General features: G+C 39.7%; 4 protein-coding genes across 4 annotated transcripts in view; 1 reads left to right on the top strand and 3 right to left on the bottom strand.

Moving 5' to 3' along the window:
• Nucleotides 1-39: 39 nt before the first annotated feature.
• On the bottom strand, nucleotides 40-4,201 carry nr5a5 (nuclear receptor subfamily 5, group A, member 5). The gene is made up of 7 exons (XM_034143941.1): nucleotides 4,010-4,201; nucleotides 3,170-3,285; nucleotides 2,686-2,827; nucleotides 1,617-2,368; nucleotides 1,336-1,455; nucleotides 1,102-1,249; nucleotides 40-663 (listed from the first exon to the last, which is right to left on the bottom strand). The coding sequence occupies exons 1-7, from the start codon at nucleotides 4,107-4,109 to the stop codon at nucleotides 416-418; spliced, it is 1,626 nt and encodes a 541-aa protein (XP_033999832.1). The 5' UTR covers nucleotides 4,110-4,201; the 3' UTR covers nucleotides 40-415.
• Nucleotides 4,202-5,871: 1,670 nt separating this feature from the next.
• On the bottom strand, nucleotides 5,872-8,644 carry soul5 (heme-binding protein soul5). The gene is made up of 7 exons (XM_034143977.1): nucleotides 8,383-8,644; nucleotides 8,172-8,231; nucleotides 7,845-7,926; nucleotides 7,172-7,277; nucleotides 6,595-6,749; nucleotides 6,313-6,476; nucleotides 5,872-6,163 (listed from the first exon to the last, which is right to left on the bottom strand). Exons 1-7 carry the CDS (start codon nucleotides 8,385-8,387, stop codon nucleotides 6,076-6,078), a joined length of 660 nt encoding a protein of 219 aa, XP_033999868.1. The 5' UTR covers nucleotides 8,388-8,644; the 3' UTR covers nucleotides 5,872-6,075.
• Nucleotides 8,645-15,378: 6,734 nt separating this feature from the next.
• On the top strand, nucleotides 15,379-16,744 carry LOC117493422 (retinol dehydrogenase 8). Its single transcript, XM_034143971.1, is given in 6 exon segments — nucleotides 15,379-15,475; nucleotides 15,571-15,725; nucleotides 15,776-15,983; nucleotides 16,074-16,167; nucleotides 16,245-16,422; nucleotides 16,535-16,744. Coding segments are annotated over 6 exon segments (942 nt in total).
• A 630-nt stretch (nucleotides 16,745-17,374) lies between these two features.
• notch3 (notch receptor 3) overlaps nucleotides 17,375-21,437 on the bottom strand; it is a 28,162-nt gene continuing 24,099 nt past the window's right edge. The window contains exons 31-32 of the mRNA XM_034143914.1: nucleotides 21,332-21,429; nucleotides 17,375-21,221 (exon numbers count right to left, since the gene is read on the bottom strand). Of these exons, the coding sequence (XP_033999805.1) occupies nucleotides 19,728-21,221; nucleotides 21,332-21,429 (1,592 nt within the window). The 3' untranslated portion in view covers nucleotides 17,375-19,727. The remainder of the gene's footprint in view (nucleotides 21,222-21,331; nucleotides 21,430-21,437) is intronic.

Below are 21,437 nucleotides of genomic sequence, written 5' to 3'. Positions count from 1 at the left end.
ACGCTTGAGTTATTAAAGTTATGGGTTTGAAGTACAGAGTATCAAGATACCACTTTTCTTTATTCAATTAAGCATTTTTCTTTTGTTTTCACACACATTACAAACATCAGGGTAGTGCTTAGTTCTCTGTCTAACAATACTGACAGCAAACATATTGGCTGTGATAATACTGTTAATGATGGGCATCCGAGGAGAATTAGGAGACAGGTTGAATGTTGATCCTGGACCACAAATGTTACCGTCAATTCTGTCATTGAACTGAGATGTGCTGTTAAAGAGATGTTTACAATTTCCAACAATGGGTCAAAAAAAGGTAAAAACTGCTGTTGTGTCTGAAAGGCCAAAAAGGGACTTAAAACTCACAGCAGTAAACTGTGGCTGTTCTATCTTGTGTCTTTAAAAATAGAGCATTTTCTCAGTTATGCTTGGTGTGCAGCATCTCAGTGAGTAGAGAGTTGCAGGGCAAATCTCCCAGAAGGTGGCGCTGGTACAAATACTCCTCAACCTGGAGGCTAATGCTGCGTACTTCAGGAAGCCGTAGCAGCAGCTGGCCAAACTTGTCTGAGTGTCTTGGATGACTCTGCTGGGTGTGCTCCATGAGGGCTCTGTTTACCCTCTCCTGTGTCTGCTCCACCTGCCTGCGACTCTGGACTGACTTCACATCTAGACAATAAAAAAACATCAATGCCACTTTTCTCATCATCACAAAATACATTCATGCATACACCCTAAATGCAGGTGCTTAGAGAGATATTGTGATATATTAAAGGTCACCTATTGTGCAAAATACAAATATCTCGGGGCGTTGGGAGCGGCTCCTTATTTACATCTAAAGTAAAAGACAGAGAATCAGCACTTTTGAAAAAGGCCTGAAACAGAGGGGATTATGGGATGCTACAATGGGTGATCTGTTTGGTATTTCGAGCCAAACACTTCAGAGACATGTTTTGTATATATCTGAGACCTATAATATATTGATGAAAAACAGTATAATAGGGGACCTTTAAAAGAAAGATGTACAACTTAAAAGTGACTCAGTTGTTCAAAAAGCTACACCAGATTTGTATTTTCTATAAAGCGCCTATAAAAAAAGAAGCTCACCAGGGTTGAATAGCACCAAGTGTTTGAGACAGACAAATTCTTGTCCGTCCAGCTTTATTGACTTCAGTTTGTATACTAAATCCTGAGTCCTCGATACCAGGCTGCTTAGTGTCGGTCCTGCCTGAGAGATGATGGTTGAAACATCAATCTGCATAAGAATAAGAGAAAGGTTGTTTATGTGCAGCCCATAACAACACAAATTATTTATTTTGCAATGTTGAGTTTAGTCTTTACCTGCTGTCCTGTGACCAGATATATGCAGCCCTCTTTGCTGAAGGTCACTTGTCTACAGAGGTGATCCAGGACAAGCAGCTCACTCCAGCAGCTCTGCAGCAGCACCATCTGGTCATCCACCTGTGGAAAACACAAATAATGTATCTGATGTAGTTACAAATAAAAGACTACGACCTTTGACCTCCTGTAAGCACCCAACAAATTGCACAAAGTGAAGGTCTCCACATACAGCTAATTGCTACTAGTCCAAAATGCAACTTTATAATCTCGCAATGTATCACCTTGAGCTCTTTAAAGAGTGCGCTGTTCCTGGCCCACTCCACAAGCCCAAACAGGGTCTGGTCAGCCATTTTGCACATGATGCTGAATGTATTTAGACGGTCGTGTTTGCCTCTGTTGGCTTGTTCTCTCTGCAGACTGGCGAGCACCTTGGAACACAGCTGGCTCTCATCGGGCTCCCCCTCCAGGAGTTGACTCAGGAAGTTGGGTGTAAGAGTGCCTGATGTGTAGTGGGTTTGGGTGGGAGCTCGGGAGAAAGGAATGGCGGAGTTTGGCGTTGGGCACGGGGATTGTGTTGGTGTGCTTATTGGTGTAAATGAATCATTCAGACTTGGATGCACATAGTTTGCTGGAGCCGGGCTGTAGCTAAAAGTCATTTCTCCTTTCTCCTGCAGGTATCCAGGGTAGATGCGGTGGTATAGTCCAGGGTAGGGCAGCGAAAGAGGGGTGAGCTCCCTGTCTGCGTTCATTTCGCAGTCTATAGGCATGGGTGCACTCGACTGCCCCATGCCAGAGGGATACATGTGGGACTGATGGAAAGTATCAGAAGACAATGAAGCACTTGTGTGATGGCTCATTAGGTGAGGGTCATTTGGAGCTGAGGGTCGGTGTTGTTTTTGAGTAGTTTCCATTTTAATCCTGTAGGGAGCAGTGTTTGTCTGGTGACAAACCTTTCGTTGTTTCATCTGCCTGTCCCGCCGGTACAGTGGGCCAAATTTATTCCTGCCACCTCTCATACGATCTGCTCTTATCGCTGTTAACAGAACGTGAAACAAATGATCAAGGTTTTACAACAAGACCTTAGACATTCGCAGAGATAATTCATTTGAAACACTCTATATCACTAATATAAACTACATATTTTTGAAGGCTCAGATACAAAGTTGTCATCTGTTATCTGAGTCATTACATCACTCATTTACGGCTTAGATAAGTCATATGGGAGAAGGAACATGCATGTCAATGGAAAACAAGGCCTGTCACAATGGAGCAGAATACAAGTTTTTTTTTTTTAAAGGCCTGAGCAAACGTGTGTGTTTCTGTCTTTTGCGTTGGGGCTGTGTACTCTACCCTCTCTCTTCATGCCCACTGCCAAACACTTTTGGAAGCGACATGAAGGACAACGTTTCCTCTGCGAAAGGTCCATAGGGCAGCTCTGTTGTCCTGCACAGGTGTAACGCTTGTTATTCTGCACTGAGCGCTTAAAGAAGCCCTGCAGAGAGAGAGTTATCTTAAAAATCAACATTTTCAATACTTAGACTGGTAGTTTCATACAACCAAGAATATAACACATTTAAAAAAAATCTTGTACAAAAATGGAGGTTTTCAATATTTTGAAAAACATCTTTAAAACACACTTTTATCTTTAAATCAACTAGGCTTCCCATTTATTTAAAAAACCTAAAGAGAGAGAGAAAGAGAGAGAGAGAGAGAGAGAGAGAGAGATAGAGATAGAGATAGAGAGAGAGAGAGAGAGAGAGAGATCTTTTTGCTTCATCATTCTCTCCACATAGGTCAATCCTGAGTGATATAACAATGTTTTCCCATCACTTACCTTGCAGCTCTCACAAGTGAGCAGTCCATAGTGGTATCCCGACACTTTGTCTCCACAGATGGGACAACTCTCCTCTGGCTCTGCTCTGCTGTCAGGCTCTGCCTTTAATTCCTGACCTGGAGAATGACCCACAATTAAATGTACAATGTACAAATGAATGGTAGATGTACAGTATGATACAAACTTTGCATACTGAAGGCCAAAAGGTGATTTACAGGTGCTGGTTATTAAACGTACGGGTGATGGTGATGTCACAAGCTACTCATTTTTTGTTTAAATGTTGATACAGAGAAGCCAAAATACAACACTATATTACAGTTTTCAAGTGTAGATAATATCTAATTAAAAAAAAGATCTGAATTCTGTCACTTAAAATATGTATTTTTATCATAACTTCCATCTACACAAAATGCATAAAGAAGAGTTTGTTCTAAGGCCAACAGACTCAAACACATTGAGGATATTGTATTTGATCATCTTTGAGAAACACATTCAACATCTTTCTACTCCGGCAAGTCCATTCAGAGGTTCCGTGCTACGCTGCTGACATAAGTGTCATCTAATGGGGTCAATTGCTCAGCTGTTGAGAAAATAGTGAGCAGTAAAGGGCCTCTGTTACAGACAGTGTCTTATCACTCAACTTGATTTGCTTGATTACCGATATGACCCTTACATAATTTCCAGTCTCCCAAATGAAAATCTGTAAAAAACCCGAGAACTAATTTGAATACTTCAATTCATAATAAATATTGTTAAACTCAAATATTTATTCCTTTATTACGCTGTACAAATTCAGAAGTTTTACTGAAACCTCTCAAAGTCTTCCTATCTTATACTCACATGTTGAAGATTCTTCCAATAATAACAGATCCTCTGGGTAGTTTCCAGGGTGATGGAAGAGGGGCTGTGTTTGTGGTTGGTGATAATCAGGTAGGTCCATTCTGTCTGAGGGGGCATGAGAGTCAGTCCAGTCTGATCTTCATTGTTGCAGAGACCAGGAGAGCCAGAGAAGACCGGCTGGCAGGCCCAACTGCCCCGGTGGACTGGTGGCCCACAAGCGGACTTCGATCAGTAGTCTGTCATAAAACCTCTCCTGACTGCCACTCCTACCCAGTCACTCAGTCAGTCAGCCAACCAGCCCCTCCATTGGGGACAATCAGATTTCCACCTGCTGAAATGTAACTATAGTGAAATCACTCCAGTACCGTTGAGCCATCCAGGAGCTCTGCTGATAAGATAAGGGTCTACTGAAGAGGCAGTTAATCACATTCATACATTATCATTGTGTATTGCAATTGAAATGTAGGCAGTGGTGTGGGAAGAATATGGGTCTTTTAATTAGTACTAGTTAAACACAGTTAAAATATTCTACATTATGAGAAAAAGCGTGTCTTTCTAAAGCTTAAGTAAAAGTACAGGTTTAATCAGAAACATGTTTTTTATGTTCCAAAAGTACAAGTTCTTGTTCTGAAAAAACTGGACCCTTTGGGAATATTATATAGGACACTATAAGATTGTTTATAAAGTGGCATCAATGTGAAGAAACTTCTTACTGTTTGAGCAAGTTGAGGTAGAGCTACTTTGAATTTTTGTTGATATACAGACACACACATGTATATACAGCCCAATGGTTCTCAGCACAAGGGTTAGATAAGAGACAGATCTGAGGCATTGTGAGATGCTTAATGTGGTAAGCAAGATAATATATGGTTAAAGGTGGGGTAGGTAAGTTTGAGAAACCGGCTCGAGATCGCTAGAATTTGAAAATACACAACCGGAGAAAATCTGCCACTTCCTTATAGAGCCCCTCCTTCAACACACACGAACGCGCACATGACCAATGAGGGCACGAGATAAGTTTGTGCACAGATGGAAGGCTGACAGGCAGGTAGGCCATCCAGTTATTTTAGCCGGGCCGGCTAAAATGATTGGTCGTACTTTTTACAGTATTACGGCTTCCACAGATGACATTTTTTTTATGGATTTTTTGTCAAAGCACTTAAGATATTCATTGCTATCGGGATGTTAAGAGCATTCCATGGAATATAACAAAAAGTGTATCTCAAGCCGGTTTCTCAAACTTACCTACCCCACCTTTAAGCTACAAAGTTGTTCTTTACTTTTTTCAGTTACAGTACTTGGGTATTGTAGTGACCTTCCAGCACTGAATTTAAGTTAAACATAAACTGTTTATTCCTGAGTATACCATTATTTGTTTACATCAGTTCTTCATTCAAGGAAAGTGCAGTAGAATCAGGAAACTTTGCTTTGCTCATTAAAACACAGTATTAACCAGCCATTACATTGTTCTGCATCCTAAGCCAGCACCTCAGATGATCAATTTAGCTGCCAAAATGGAACCGGCCGCTTTGATGAAGCTCACAGTGACGTCAAAGCAATAGAACAGTTCAAGGGTGGAAGGTTTATGGCTCCAGCACATTAGCTTGTAAATGGATTATGACATTTAACAGTAGAAAAGTTGCCCCGCTATATTCTCAAGTATTTCTTCTAACACCTCTACACTTCTCTCAGAGGGTACATTTTCAAAATATTCAACAATCCTTATCACGGTCACTAAAAAGCTAGTTTGTGTCATCCTCCAAGAAGTCATAGTATTTTTTTATTTAGTGCCATCTGGTGGTATTGTAGAATGGAACGAACATAAATGGGTAAGAACAACATAAATCACAAACAACAATAAATCACTGCAAAAGGGTAATTTTATTGAAGAAAACAGAAAGCCAGCAAACAAGCTGGTTTAAAAAAAGTCTACATTGTATATTCAACTAATTGAAATTCATCAGCCTTTTAAAAATCAGTGCTCTCACTTGCAGGTTGTTTGTATGACACATTATAACCTGAAGCAGCTACAACATCTCTTCATAGAGGCTGTCATTGCACAGGGCTCAACCCATCTCCTCACTGCTGGAACACACCGGTTCACCGTTCACAACATACCACACCTCATTGTAGCTGTTAAACATCTTCTTCGGACTGCAAGAAACAAATACACACACACACACACACACACACACACACACAATACATTTATGGCCAAATATAAAAACATTAACACAAGTTTTTCTCTCATCAACAATTTTCTTTTTTGGTTATCACTAAGAAAATGAGGGAGATTTTTTTACCTGTTATATCCAACAGCATAGTTGTGGTCTTTGTCATAGTTTGCACCCGCCGAGTCTAGGTCAGAGGACAGAGCATACGCTTCGCTTTTGTAGAGGAAGCTTGACATCAATCCTTTATAGCTCCGTACATACACCTTCATTGCGTCCATGTGACCGATCTTCACCTGCAAGTAAGCAACAATGTTTTATTATCTGCTGAAGCTGACAGATAACTCACATAATTAGTTCTCAAGAAAATGTTTTTTTTATTTTTCTCCAATGTTTTTTGACATAAAGGCTTACCTTCCTATCATTAGGTCTGGGGGGATTGGCCTGATGTTCAGCGGGCATCAAGAAACTCATTGTGTAGGTATACTTTTTCATACCGAATATAGAAAAAGATGACGTGTCCTCAGCGATGTTTATGATAACAGGAGCTGTCATTTCAATGTCGAAGTCTGAAGGTAAGCACCATAAAAATACAAGTGTTATTTTTTTAAGAAATGTCTCAAAAAGTAAATGCATAACAAAAAACAAAATGTTAGGGCTTATACATCAGATCAACTATTTCTGCTCTCAAGGACAACTCAATATTGTAATTATAATGTCAGGGAAAAAAACTTTTCAATTTGAGCTGCACCACATATTGAAACAAAGTAGTACTATTTTTTATACTATGTTCCTGGCAAACACAATGATTAAAACATATGAAAACATTTTACTCTTTACATTACACTCTCATCCTTCTATTTAAATGCTAATTAATGTTCTCTGTAATGTTTAACATCTGTATTGTGTATTCAAATGTTGTGCTGTTTTGATTTTCTGTTTTGAGTCTTCTCTTTCAATAAAACATTAAATAAAAAAGATAAATAACCACCCTTGATGTAGTTAAACAGTCTGCGGAATAATGGGAAGATTGCAAAGTCCATGAAATAGCTTTTCTCTTCAGTCCAAACCCATGTCACATTGCCATAGTCACGGACCTGAGAGGCAAAAACAAACAAATGAAGCTCAGCGCAAGTTCAACCAGGAAGACCGTCTTTACTCATTCATGTATTTCTATTCCTATGTTATTACTCTCTCTCCTCTCAATAAGTGACCGGGGGCGTCACTCTTCAGCTTAACCAATCACTTCGCTCTATTCCCAAGAGCCTATCATAGCGCTCTGTCAAACCTTTTAAATCTGCTCTCCCCTCTGACAGCTCTCATTCCAGGTGAATCGGCGCAACCCTCCTCCACCCCTTATCACCTCCTGTCCCTCTGAATCCAGGGTCAAGCTAAACCCCTCCTCTTCAGACCGACCCAACTATCCATTCACCACCACCAGTGTCTAGACCCCAGGGGGGTTTCATCGGATCGGTTCAACCCTCCCGAATGATACTTCCTGCACAACGGGGCCTAATCGCCAAAATTACCATTACATTCATTTGTGCATCTGCGCAATAAATATGTATTATTACATCAAAACCGTCTCTCCTGATTGAAAAGGGAGTGGGCTTTGAAAACAATTTGCACCTCAAATAGGAACGGGTTTGTCTTTGCACACTTACCTCATATTCATCAGTCTTACAAATGGAATCAAACAGCAGACACTGTTCGGTCTCAGAGCAGAAGTCAAGTTCAGAGGAGCTCCTGTGTATTGACAGAGACATTTATATATTTAAAAGAAAAAGGCAGAAATGCAGACATCAGGGAATATACTAATAAACAGTATGAAGTGTTCTTGTCAACTAGATTTATGACAGTTTTATTTAATGTATAAAATATAGCAGTAATAAACTTTGCCGAGATCTGAGTAAAGTATTTTTTTAATCTGTAACTTTAGTCAAATGCAGGCAAGAATCTACAAACATGAGGATTAAATTCAGGTTTCTTACCCAATTCTGGCCTCAGCCGTTAGCACCAACAGGAAGCCAACAAGTCCTGAAATGTAAATCCTAGAACACACAAACAATATTTTCCAAAATATTGAACAAGCAATTGTTGTGCATTTGAAAGTTTTCATAGCATTTCAAATGAGTTCATACACTTGGAAATACTATGCATTGATTTTCATGTAAGACATCTGAACAATAAAAGTATACTTACATCATAGCAGAGTGTTGGGTTCTGTGCTTCTGAAGTTGGATACTGAGAGTCTCGTCCAAAGCATCCTTTTATTCCAACCCTGCTTATGAAAGGAGAACTGGCCACTCCCTGAACCCCTAACGCAAACCAGACAACAGATTTTCACAACCAATCGAAACGCAAAGCAGAAAACTGGGAATAATTATGAAACAGAGAGTCACGCTAGGCTGCACGTGTCATTTATATCACACATTTTATACTAACAATTTAGATTATCTTAAGGGAGATTTATTTTAGACTCCTCTGTGATAGGGGGTTGTTACGTGCCGTAGTGTTTGTGTGTGTGTCTTTCTCTCTCTCCCTCTGATTCCCCAGGTGCAGCCTGATTGTCCCCAGGTGCAGCCTGATTGTCCCCAGGTGCTCCTAATTCCCAATCAGGGCCTCCATATAGGACCGGAGGAAGACTGCAGTGAGCCCCCATTTTCCTCCTCTGGCTGCATGTGTATAACCTGTGTTCTGTAGATCAATAAGAGATGTGCTCCTGGATATGGGACACTAGTTTAAATGTGCAAGTTAGCTGGTGAGCAGCCCGTGTTCTTTTTTTGACTATTAAAAGGCCTGTTCGTGACTCCAGAGAACGGTTTCCTCTCTTTTTTCTCGTGTTTTGTTACTTCCCTTGGTACCCCTAGATTTGGAGGGAACGTAACAGGGGTGAACACATTTTCAATGTTTAACACTACCCAACACAACAGCACTGCAACAAATACATAACTTTGAAAGATTAGTTTGTTCAGACAGCCAGTGATAGGTGAAGATATTACTGTTTTAAAACAATAATCTAAATATCAGCTAAAAGTGCCAATGTATAGTTGAGTGATATTTGTGTGCATGTGGGTCAATGTGTGCAACATGACTGTAGGAGCGTAGGTGAGACAGGTTATCTTAGTCTGGCTGGCTTCATATAGGTTCTACACTTTTGCCTTCAATTTGATCTCTTACTCTGGAAAGTATATAATAGACAATTGTACAATTGTATGCTTAAAGTCATTGTCTGTCTTTGTGCAAACCTCAACAGTAAACTTCAAACAGACTATCGAAGGTAAAATGCAAAAATAAACATTCTGAACTATTTATTGAGCGTTTTTTAGATATAATTTTTTGGTCGTTGTTGAAGTGTGGTCCCATGTCCCCACTGGTCATCACAATACACTAGCACATACACTCAGTGGTCACTTACTATGTACACCTTTGGTCCAATGCAAACCTGTTTTTCAATCACTGTCTATTTACTAGTTGGTGGTTCAAGTTTCATCTCTCAATGAATGAAATGAGGGAAACGCCTTGTTCCCATGCCGTATTATTTACCACCATATTGTACAAAATGTCTTAAATAACAACCCTGGACACACACAAACAGAAACAAACAACTGGGTTGGACAGCAACTATGTAAGATTCATGTAACATAAGAAGTCCGAACATTGCATCTTTTGTGATAGATTTTTGTACCTGCAGAAAACGAAATCCCCATTTCAAACAAATGCATTCTACCACAAGACAAAAGGTTGAATCTCGCCCATACGTTTAAAAGATAAGAGAGTTTTGGTGCACGACATAGAAGAAAACTGTGTGCTGTTGAGGTAGGAGGTAGATGGACGGTGGTCTGTCAATTGGAGGGTAGGGAGTTTAAACCCCAGACTTGCAGTCAACCTCTTGAAGTGTGCTTGCCCAAGATAAAAAATGTCCCCTAAAAGTAGTTATTCAAATGTGTTATCTGATGTTGTAGTATTTTTTTTTAAATGTTCATTTTAATACTGAACATACATCTTTATTTCAAAACTAAAAAGAAGATGTTTAAAAGATAGAAATACTAAAGTAAAACCAACTGGTAAATTGGCAAAGAAGAAGACGTTCTTGTTTAATAGTATTATTGAAATTATAATATTCACCTGAATACCCCAAGGTCTCATATTTGACCTCCTGTTCACTGTATAACTCAGGAAAGTTTGGTAAAAATAAATAATGTCTTATTAAGTGAACCTAAAAACTGCTGGTATGGAACTTTTCCAGTGCAGTAACAAAATGCTGCAATAGTTTGTCTGAAGGACATAATTAAGAATTTTAAGAAAACAGTAGATTTTTCATAACATATTCATATGTTATGGAAATACTAAAATCCATAAAACAAACCTCTTTGAATTGGATTTTTAATGTTTTTTTATTTGATCTGATTTTTTTATCATAACTTCTTTCATTGAAAAGTATCATTTTCAATAGCTTCCATTTCATGTTACAAAGTGAAACATCACTGGACGAATTGTATTTTAGTGTTTTGTCAGCCTTTCACCTTTTTTATTTTACCTGAAAAGTAAAAAGCTTCCATGTCATATGAAAAGTGACGACAAATCAATGCAGGTACGACGCTGGACGATTAGGCCACATCCATTTTAATTGGATTTGAGTGATTTTTCCAATTTAAATAAACATTTTATTGAAAATTCAACATTTTTCTAAATAAAAAGTCTTGCTTTTTTTGTCAATAGCTTTCAGGTCATGTGACCAAGAGACTCCTAATGAATACAGCATTGTTCTACTACACTGGAAGAGTAGGACATTTATATTATTGGATGTTATTTCCTTTACATATTTTTTCTTTATACCATCAACATAAATGTAGAAGTATTAACATTAGGAGATCATTGATGTGTTTCTTGTAGAACCTTACTTTATGACAGGGAAGATATTGAATATTTTTGTAGTATGTATTTTCAGCGTTGCACTTTCTGGACGTTTCCCTCTCCACAGGCTGCATCATAATTGTAAAGCTCCTTAAGGGAGACAATTATAACCTTCTACATAATCACTGAATGGGGTAACCTGAGTAGAACCGAATAAAAGGATTTCCTCTCATAAGTACTGCGGTGTGAACGCGGCTTATAGGAGGACATGGTAAGACCGCCTTCAGGCCAGCTATCACGCATTCTCAGTTTAACACACGCTAGATGTAATGCATACCTGTGTGAATGGTAGCCTAGCCTGCCAAATGAACTTACAGTAGCGGTGTTAGACTGTTAGTTATTCAACCTCACCTGGTTCTTGAACAGCTAGCTAGAAAACACAAATCAAATTTAATGTGATTGTTTCACAGCGACGACAGTTTTTGATTGTTTTATTTTGATAGTTGTTACCGGAAATATCTGGTGTTGTGGAAATAACGGGTAACCTGCGTGTTTAGTGCCCTCCAGTGGTCACATTGAAGAACTGCAACACTAAAACAAACAATCCCCACACCATGTTATGCATAATGCACTGCACACATTATCCGATTCCCTTACATAACACATTTTGTGACTGGATCATTTGTTTTGAGGTAGACTGATTATTAGAAACAGAAATATTATTGTAAATGTTGGCGTCTGCTTGACTTTACGTGTGGTTGAAAGTGTACTATTTATTCGTGGCTTACTGCTACCATGGGGACACAATGGAGAACTGCAAATAAAGTTTGTTAGGATACTACAGAAAAGACTTCCGGCAAATACTTTCAAAAATAAAATGTCAAATTTGAAACGCAATTCAAAACCGTAATGTAGTCCTACAGACCTTATTTTATGCGTTCAAAGCGATAGACACAGATAAATTAATGTTACCAATGCTAACAGTTTGTATTACTAATAAACTTTGTCATCAAACCGCAGTAAACCGAAATGACACAGTGTCATGTAACAAATGGATGAATGAAATTAAGATTGACATTTTTTTATTAAAGTGGACCTATCATGCTATATTTGAATAATATAGTGTAGGACCATACCTATAGAGTGGCGAAGTCACGCCCACTTACTTCCGGGTAATGGGACCTTATTTCGGAAAAATTATGCATTGAAGTCAATGGGGAGAGAAAACTTATCTTTCGATCCCGTTTGAATTGTGCCATGAATTACACATATGATGTTTGTCAATCTTAAAAAATAATTTCCATGTAAAAAAAGTCACAGTTTGTCGTAAAACTGTTGAAATATAAGACTATGAAAAATACGTAACTAGAAAGACTACAAATCCCAGAGTCGCGTAAGTGATGTCACAATTGTTTTCCTCCACCATTCAGATACCTAAGATCAGCGCAATATAGATATAATCTATCTATATGGCGCTGGCTAAGATAAGATAACTTTAACAAGATGCCTGTGTGCTTAGTACCAGGTTGTTATTATACCAGCAATGGGTCTTGCTCGTTCTTTTGCTTCCCGTCTGATGAAACGACCAGGAGTGGCTTGATCAAGTTAGCCACCTAGCTAGTAGCTAGCACGTTAGTTAGCATTACAGCCTTGTCATTTTTATTAGCCTTAACATGAAGTAACATTAAGTAACCCAAAATGTTAAAGACTAAGAGTAGTAGTCATATTTCGTGAACCCTTTGAATAGTACTGTCACCGGTGTGATCATTCTATAATACACCATTTAAGCCCGGGGGAGAAATGCTAACGCTAACGTTAGCATCGGCGATCTTCTCTACTTCATGCTATCTGCACAAATGGTTGACATTAAACATTAAAACGACCAGGCAGTTCAGAGAGAATCAAAGGAAGACAGGCAGGCAGCTTTGCATGACATTCTTCAGGACGTGTTTCATTCTGGTGATAGTGAGGATAGTCAATCGTTTTGTTGACAAGACAGTAGTGACGGCCATCTTGGTGACGTGTGTTACATAATTTTTCCGAAATAAGGTCCCATGGAGGTCCACCGGAAGGGGAGGGACTTCGCCACTCTATATAAGGCATATTTATACTTTTTTTTTTTCAAAATACCAAACAGATCATGCATTTTAGCCATGCCTCATTTTGCTCAATTTGACATTTTTTTGCTCTGTTTTTGCAAGGGCTGATTCTGTGAGAACAGCACCATCTACAGGCCTGGCATATGTACTACAGCGTCTCCAGCGCTTTCGAATGGCAATGGCCGTGGCTGTCTCCTCCTGATTGGTGGAGTTGGCCCAATAGCCGTAGCGCCACCGTCCTGACGTCAGTAACGTGTTCAAATCTGGATCATTTTTTATCAGATCCGTTGCAGCCCCTTTTTTTAGAGATTTGGGTATGGAGGAAAATAGAGAGGGTTGTGTTTTCTGACACTTGGTGAGTTCCCTGGAACACCGGGGACACATATTCATGTATAAAAGACATTTTGCATGATAGGTCCCCTTTAAGTCATTTGTGAACTTACTCGTTCTTATATTAAAAATAAATAAATAATAACAATACTTTCTGTTATTAGCTATTTTGAGAACTACAACGGTTAAAGAACCAATTTCAAAGAACTACAACTCCCACATACTGAGCCGAGTGACCCATTTCAGTAGCCTAATCGCTGGGTTTAGCCTCCTGTCCCGCTGTGACTTGCTCGGGGGCCTCCTCCCTTAATTCTGTATCAACATTATTTATCGACCAGCTAGTTTTATAGCCTACAGTCTTTATTTCCCATTTCTGCTGCTGTGGAGGACGCTGCTCGCTCTATAGGTTGATAGACTTCAACACCAAAGCAGAACCACAGGCCTCTGAACTTTGATGAATTGAACTCTTTCTGTAAGTACTAACATTGTCTGAAGTACATTATATTCCCATCACAACCTTATTGTATATTGTATCATCTGTGTTGTCACTTTAAATCTACTGTTGGTGAGAATTGACTATCATGGCTTTTTTTGCTTTTTTTATGCCATTTTATATCACAACTTCTCTTTATGACATTATAATCTGACTTATTTTTTTAGAGATGCTATACTTTTACCTTTTATGACTTACTATAGGCCTACTATGATTTTTTAAATATAATTATTCATTATTATATGACATTTAAATGAAATATATGTCATTCCATACTTTGGCATTCTTACGACTTTAAAAAATAAATAAAACCCTTAATGACTTTTGAATTAGATTTTATGATATGCTTAAGACTATTACGCCTTTTACAAATAATATGTTATACTATTTTGACCCACTTACTATGAGATTGTAATGGCATACGCCTATACTATAATAGAACATTTTTCAATTACGTTTTAATGAATTACTATACAATTGGCATTACTGAACACATAAAAAGACATAGCACTAAATATCTTTTCACATTAGCTATGCAAAGGTTTTGGTTCCTTAGCTAGAATGTATTTTATTAGACTTAAACTAACAACTTCAGCGTGAATGCCTATAGACCTGGAACTTCCTACCCATAAACTTTAACATTTATACAACCTAAACATGAGAAATTCCAACATTCATTACATTCATCACTTATTAGGGTTTATATTTAGTTATCGTGTTGTGAATCTCATGACTCTTCACACTCAGTGATTTTTGCTGTTAAAGCGTTCAAGCGTGAATGAAAGGCCACAGTGGATGAATCACTAAACTTGCCGTTGAAGCGGCTAAATATTCCAGTATACGTAAATCAGATTAGAGTTAATATAATCGCTGAACACATACCAAAGTAGCCCTAGTGGTACCATACAGTCGAAGGTTAGCATTTCACATCAAGTGATTCCCTCTCAGGGCCGAAATAGCTACATATATTTTAGAAGATGTACTAGAAAACTGCACTTTGTGGTGGTTCAGTTTTCCTTTTTATGTGAGGTAAATGGCCAAATCAAAAACATAAATTTAAAACATATAGATTTGATAACACATCACAGAGCGAAAAAACAAAGACCACCTATTTTGGGACCAGTTTTCACTGATCATACAGGAAAATAAAGATGATAAACAAAAAAACGAGACACACAAATTGTTCCACGTACATTATTGTCATTATATCATAGTAAAATAAAGCTGCTGCATTTAGTGCAATTTGAGCCTACAGTGCTATGTGTATTTGTATCGGATACAAAAAAGATAATAATTAAGTAAATGACTTGACTTAGCATGTTTGAATTGTAATCACAAAATAAAATGTCATTGTCCAGATTGTACATGATGATGATGATGGTGATGATGATGGGATTCTCTTTCAGAGGTCATAGAGCCATGGGAACCAGGAGGGTGCTGGTGACTGGCTGCTCCTCAGGCATTGGCTTGGCTGTGGCTGCACGGCTGGCCAAAGATGAGCTCAGACGGTTTAAAGGTCAGCCTTTCACTCTCATTATCAAGAAAAAAAGTAGACGATAGAATGAACTATAGCTACTTACAGCAAGTGTTTTCATATTTTATCTGAGGCAGTGGTTGCCACAATGAGGGATCTTGGGAAACGAGGGCCCTTGGAGGAAGCGGCGGGTGACTCCTTAAACAAAACCTTGGAAATCAAACAGTTAGATGCCTGTTCTGAATCCTCCATCAGAGAGTGTGTCAACAGCCTGCCGGACAGACGGGTGGATGTCTCCTTTAATTCACATTCTCATAGACACGTTTTTTAATCTCTCCAAAGTATGACGTTAAATACTCTGCTGTTATAGTGAACAATGCTGGTCTTGGTATGATTGGACCTCTGGAGTGCCAAAGCATTGATGCCATGAAGGAGCTCTTTGACACAAACTTCTTTGGCCTGGCACGTCTGGTGAAAGAGGTCTTCCCTGACATGAAGCGGAGGCAGAGCGGCCATATTGTCGTGATGAGCAGCGGCATGGGAACACAGGGTGCGTTTGTTTGTGTCCCTGAAATTGCACAGAAGCTTATTAAAAAAGAATTAGGAGCTTGTTAACTTGTGTCCTTATGTTTCTACACAGGACTTATTTTCAATGACGTTTATTCAGCCTCCAAATTTGCTGTGGAAGGATTTTGCGAAAGTCTGGCAGTGCAAGCGTTGAAGTTTAACATCAAGTGATTACATTACAAGTCTTGAAAACTGTATCGGCTTTAACAACATAATGCAGCCACCCCACAACTAAAACTTAAGTAACATCACAATATGACTCATTGACTGTAATGTAACTTTTTTATTTACATCTCTGTGTGGTGTATGAAGACGCTGAGAGTATGGATCTTTCAGGGACGGATTTCTTTCGTGAAATGTACCTGCTATACTCTAAAAAGATTTTTGCCTCATTAGGCCAGACACCAGAGGAAGTAGCTGAGGCAAGTGATGACTTTTATTTTTCTATTTCAGATTAGAAGTGATTAAGAATTAGTGGTTTTGCCAGTCCAAATGCATAATGAGGAAGTTAAAATATGTGTCTCTTTTCTTTAGCAAACCGTTAAAGTGATCACAGACAAGGAACCCCCTCTGCGCCACCAGACAAACCGCCTGTACATGCCCATGACTGCACTGAAGCACGCTGATCCCACTGGACGTCTGCCTCTGGATTCCTTCTATAAGATGACCTTTAAACATGACAAAGTGTTCAATGCTACTCTAGCGATGCTGCACTTACTGAAGAGAATAGGAGGGAAGAAATAAAGATTTGATGGCCAGGTTGTATAGACTATAAAAGTTATTCCTAAGGAGACAGTTATAGTAATACAACTTGTCACAGATTTTTAAATATAACTTAACTGTAGGATAATAATATTTATTAACAAGAAGTTTATATGATAAATATGTACAATAACTAATTTACCTCCTTTATTGTTTTTATGTAATTTGTTTTGTTTTAAATGTTTCTATTGGTTTTTACAGGTAAACTTGAGAAAATCATATCGTTATGAAAAAATGAATACAAATCTTGGTGTACAAATTATTTAAAAAAATACGATTTGGCGTAATCGATTGTCTGGAGATCAGATAGGTGTACATTCATCTTTGTGGCAATTAGACAGTACCTTGCGATGGAGTTTAAAATCACGGGAATATTAATTCTAACATTGTTTGTGAATATAATGCACTCAAAGGCCTCAAATTGGATTTCAAACATTGTGTATTAACATCAATTGTGCGGCTTTTGTGTTGGACAGATAATGTTACATTTCAGACTATAAAAATATTAAATAATTAATCATCTAACTGCATTTTGAGTTTTATTTACATAACTATTATAATGATGACCTGAATTAATGATCAACTGATCACTGAAAACCAGAACACAAAAAATGTAGTTCCCTATAGTTTTATTGTAAGTAACTTTACAACTTTTGACTGTAGAAAGAACACAGTGGAAAGCTTTTAGCTTTTAGTATTTCAAACTACCTTTTTAAACAAGTATAGAAATTAATAATGATAATAAAATATCTATGACTAATAACACAAGACAATAAAATATCAGTCACAGCCTCAGTTTCAAATAATGCTAAATGAAGTACATTTTATTTTTGTCCTTTTTAGTACATAACAATCCTTTCAGAAACATAAGAACTACCCAGAAAAAAACATATTTACAAACAGAAGTTGGGAGGTTGAAATGTACAAAACACTTAGTGCGACCTGGTAGAGAAATTGAAAGACCAGTTATATATAAAAATAAAAAACAAACAAAACAGTTTCTTGTTAGTAAAATGTGAACTGTTCATAGGGACAACAACATGTTTCCCAGGTCTGACAAAACAGTAACTGAGGCTATGGTGAACAGGATAAAACAATGAATGAAAGATAAACTCTATGACACAACTAGGGGCAGTGTTAGGCCACCACAACGGTAGTAGCTAGGAATGATGGCCTACTAATTTCTGTTTATGACATCATAAGGTGAAAATGCAATGGTTACTTTTCAAAATGCTACAATTATCAATTGACTTTATGTTGAAATGTCCATACTACGTTAGGGAGAGGATTAACTCTATCCATAAATCTCAGGTCATGTGGGGGTAAAGCGTCGGTCAGACATAATACAAGGTGTCAGCTGGATGACTGGGAGTGTCATCTCAGATTTGTGTAAAAGGTTTAAGGGGGCAGCACTACATAGTAGTGTTCTTTCCTTCAGTCTCTTCTAACAATCATCTTAAGATGCATCTCCACTGCCCCTGGACTGGGAGCTACTGTAGATGCAAGGGAACCGTTCCATTGCATGCCATAAAACACCTCCCTGAGGAGTGACAGGGCGTCAGCAGGCGCAGCCCAGCAGTTACACCCTCACACTGACCACTACTCCACCACAGACACTACCAGAGACCAGGCAAGAGTTTCAACAAGACCTACACTGCTGCAGATAATCCAGGAATGTTTCCATTTAGTCCAGTAAAGGACACTATGTGGACTTCTGCCTGTCTGTCGTCTGTTTCTACTGTGTTGGATGATGCTGCTGAAAGGCACATCGTACACACTTAACAAGACAAGCAGAATGGAGGAATGCTTGCAGGGAAGAGTGATATAAAATAGCAGCTGATAAGCATAGCTTAGTACATCCGAAGTGATATTGAGAAAAGGTATCCATGGTTTTCACAAACAAACAGAGTATAAATCGACCGTAACAAACAAAAAAAAGAACACAAACTAAAGGGCAGTGAGAGGCTGATTTTAAAGGCAAAGCAATACAGGTGACAGTAACATTGGAGGTAAGAGTCCCATAGAAGCAGTGGGAAACAACAGATTACACCTCAACCTGTACTCTTACAAATTACTTTTGAAAGTTCATAGCAACAATTACCATGTATTAAATGCCACCCATATATTATAAATATCCATTGCAGTTATATGTTGTATTTGACCCACACTCGCCCTTTGAGGCTGGTCACTTGAAGTGCTTCAAAGACACTCATCTACATTCTTATTCATAATACTCTTATGGAAAGAAATCAATATCCACAATTCAATCAAATCAGAATATATCACTACTGCTGAGAAACTCTTAATATATATCTGCAAGAACCAGTTTCTCATCTTTACCAGGTGTCGTTGGCCTAAATAAATATCAGTCAATAGAGGTGAAAGTTCCTCTTTCTGTCTGTTAACTTGTCTGAAACATGAATTATATTCCTTTACCATCACTTGCCACGTTGGCTTAATAGAAATGTAGGCATTCAGTATAAAATAGTGGGGGGAGGGGGGGGGTGTGGGTACATTATTTGAGAAGCTAGAACAGAAATACACCTTTAAAAAAAAAGCAATTCAGAGATAAAAACAATAAATAAAAATAAATGAATTCCCTTCAACATTTTACTTTTTTCTCATATCTACTTTTTAAACGTTTGTTAGTTTCCAGGAGAGCACACCTAAGCCTTTGAAATGAAAGACTTGGTTTTCTTCATATACTTTTTTATAATAAAAAACAAGTCCATCTGTGACAGAATTACTTCATTAAATTGTCTGCTGTTTTTTCAGACAACACACATTTCCCTTTACTTTTTTCTCTGCAAAAATCACTAGCAGACGCTCCTTGTGATAAGCATAGTCAATCCAAATCCAATGAAAATCTTGGAAACAGGCTGACACATATAAACAGACAGGCCCGAGAGCCAGTCCACACATTATTTTACCTCAGGTCCCTTTTCAAGCAGGGGCCATGAGATCTTTACGCAAACACCTGCATCTTGCCATTTGCCTCTGGGATTTGAGAAATGTGGGTCTGGGCAGGACCAGCTACTGCTGGGCTTGGTGTAGAATCTGACCAATCAGAGACGCAGTGAGGAGAGGGGCTGGACCAGGGCTCTGGAGACTCTGGGGAGGGGGTCAGGTAGGGGTGCTCACTGGGCAAATGGAGGTAATGCTTGGGCGTGGCATCTAGTGCAGATGAGTAGCTGTGCTGAGAGGGAGGTGTAGGGTAATCCTCCGTTCCTGCAGTGCTGCCACTATGCTGGGAGGGCAGAGCCTGAGAGGGCTGGGCTGCTGGAGGGGCTGCCTGGGGGGGCTGAGCTGGAAGCTGGGGCTGAGAGGGTTGCTGGGGCATCTGCTGCTGCTGGAAGAAGGATGGTGGCGGCTGGGAGGTCTGAGGAGTCGGTGGGGAAGAGGTGCCAATGCGGGCCATGTTCTGCTGGTTGGCGATGGTGTGGTTGAGGAGCTGCTGCTGCTGCTGTTGCTGCTGCTGCTGCTGCTCAGCAATGGAAGGCAGCTTGACTGGGCTGATGGTGGGTGTTGAAGTAACAGGTGTGGGCTGCAGCATGGCGTTACGGTAGAGCTGCTGGTGCATCAGCATGGTCTGCTGCTGCATGGCTGGGCTCTGGGGGTGCATGCCTGCCTGGCCACTCTGCACAAGATTCAAAACCTGCTGACCACACTGAGAGGAAGACATCCGGCTGTGCCAGTCAAAGGGCACACTCACAGGACTGACCAAGCCCATGTTGAGCCCCATCTGGCCTGAACTCATCACATAGCCATGGTTGACATCTGAAGCCATGGAGACACGTCCCTGCAAGGACATTCCTCCAGATCCTAGGTCATTGAGTTGGGCTAGAGACACTGCAAAGGGGCCACTACCATCCAACATGCTACTATGTATCATGGGGGTGTTTGGGACAGACATAGATGTGTGGTAGAGCCCTGGTGACTGCATGGCCACAGGGGAAGTGGGGTTGGTCATGTAGCCAGCATTGCTAGCCCCCCCGTGGGGTGAGTCCAGTGAATCGACCGGGGAAAGGGTAACAGAGCTCTCCAGTAAGGCACTCTGCATGTCCAAGGTCAGCTTCTTATTACGGGCCTTGACTGACTCCTTCAGGCTGGCAGCATGTTGGCCTCCCAGGCTAGAACCCTTAGCACAAGGCCTGCGGTTCTTCTTGCCCTGTGGGGTGTTCTTCAGACTAGGCATGTAGGCGCCCGGAGGGCACATGAGAGGAGACAGAGAGTGTACCCCAGAGAGGTGGTGTCCAATCCCTCCATGGCCCTGGGGGCTTCTTACTGTGTTGTACTCATCAAGAAGCTGCACAATATCGTGGTGCATACGCTCCTGAGCAATGTCCCGTGGCAACCTGTCCATATGGTCTGTGATCTCTCTGTTTGCAAAGTGAGCCAGCAGCACCTTCACAGCCTCACAGCTGCCCTCACGAGCTGCAAGGAACAGTGGGGTCTCCTCCTACAAAGAAAAACAAGGCAACAAATCAAAGAGGTTGTTAGATACAAACAGATTTTATTTGAAGCCTCGCTGATCCAAAAGTGTGGTTAACAGTAAAATGGATGTCATACCTTGAGATCCTGCATGTCCTTGTTTGCACTGTTCTTCAGCAGGGCAACAGTCGCCTCCACATTGTTAACGGCTGCAGCCCAGTGCAAGGCGGATTTACCTAAAACA

This window comes from Trematomus bernacchii, unplaced genomic scaffold (genome assembly GCF_902827165.1).
Source record: "Trematomus bernacchii unplaced genomic scaffold, fTreBer1.1, whole genome shotgun sequence".
NCBI classification, from domain to species: domain Eukaryota; kingdom Metazoa; phylum Chordata; class Actinopteri; order Perciformes; family Nototheniidae; genus Trematomus; species Trematomus bernacchii.
Note: the sequence above shows the minus strand (reverse complement) of the source record. Positions and strands in the feature narration are given on the sequence as shown.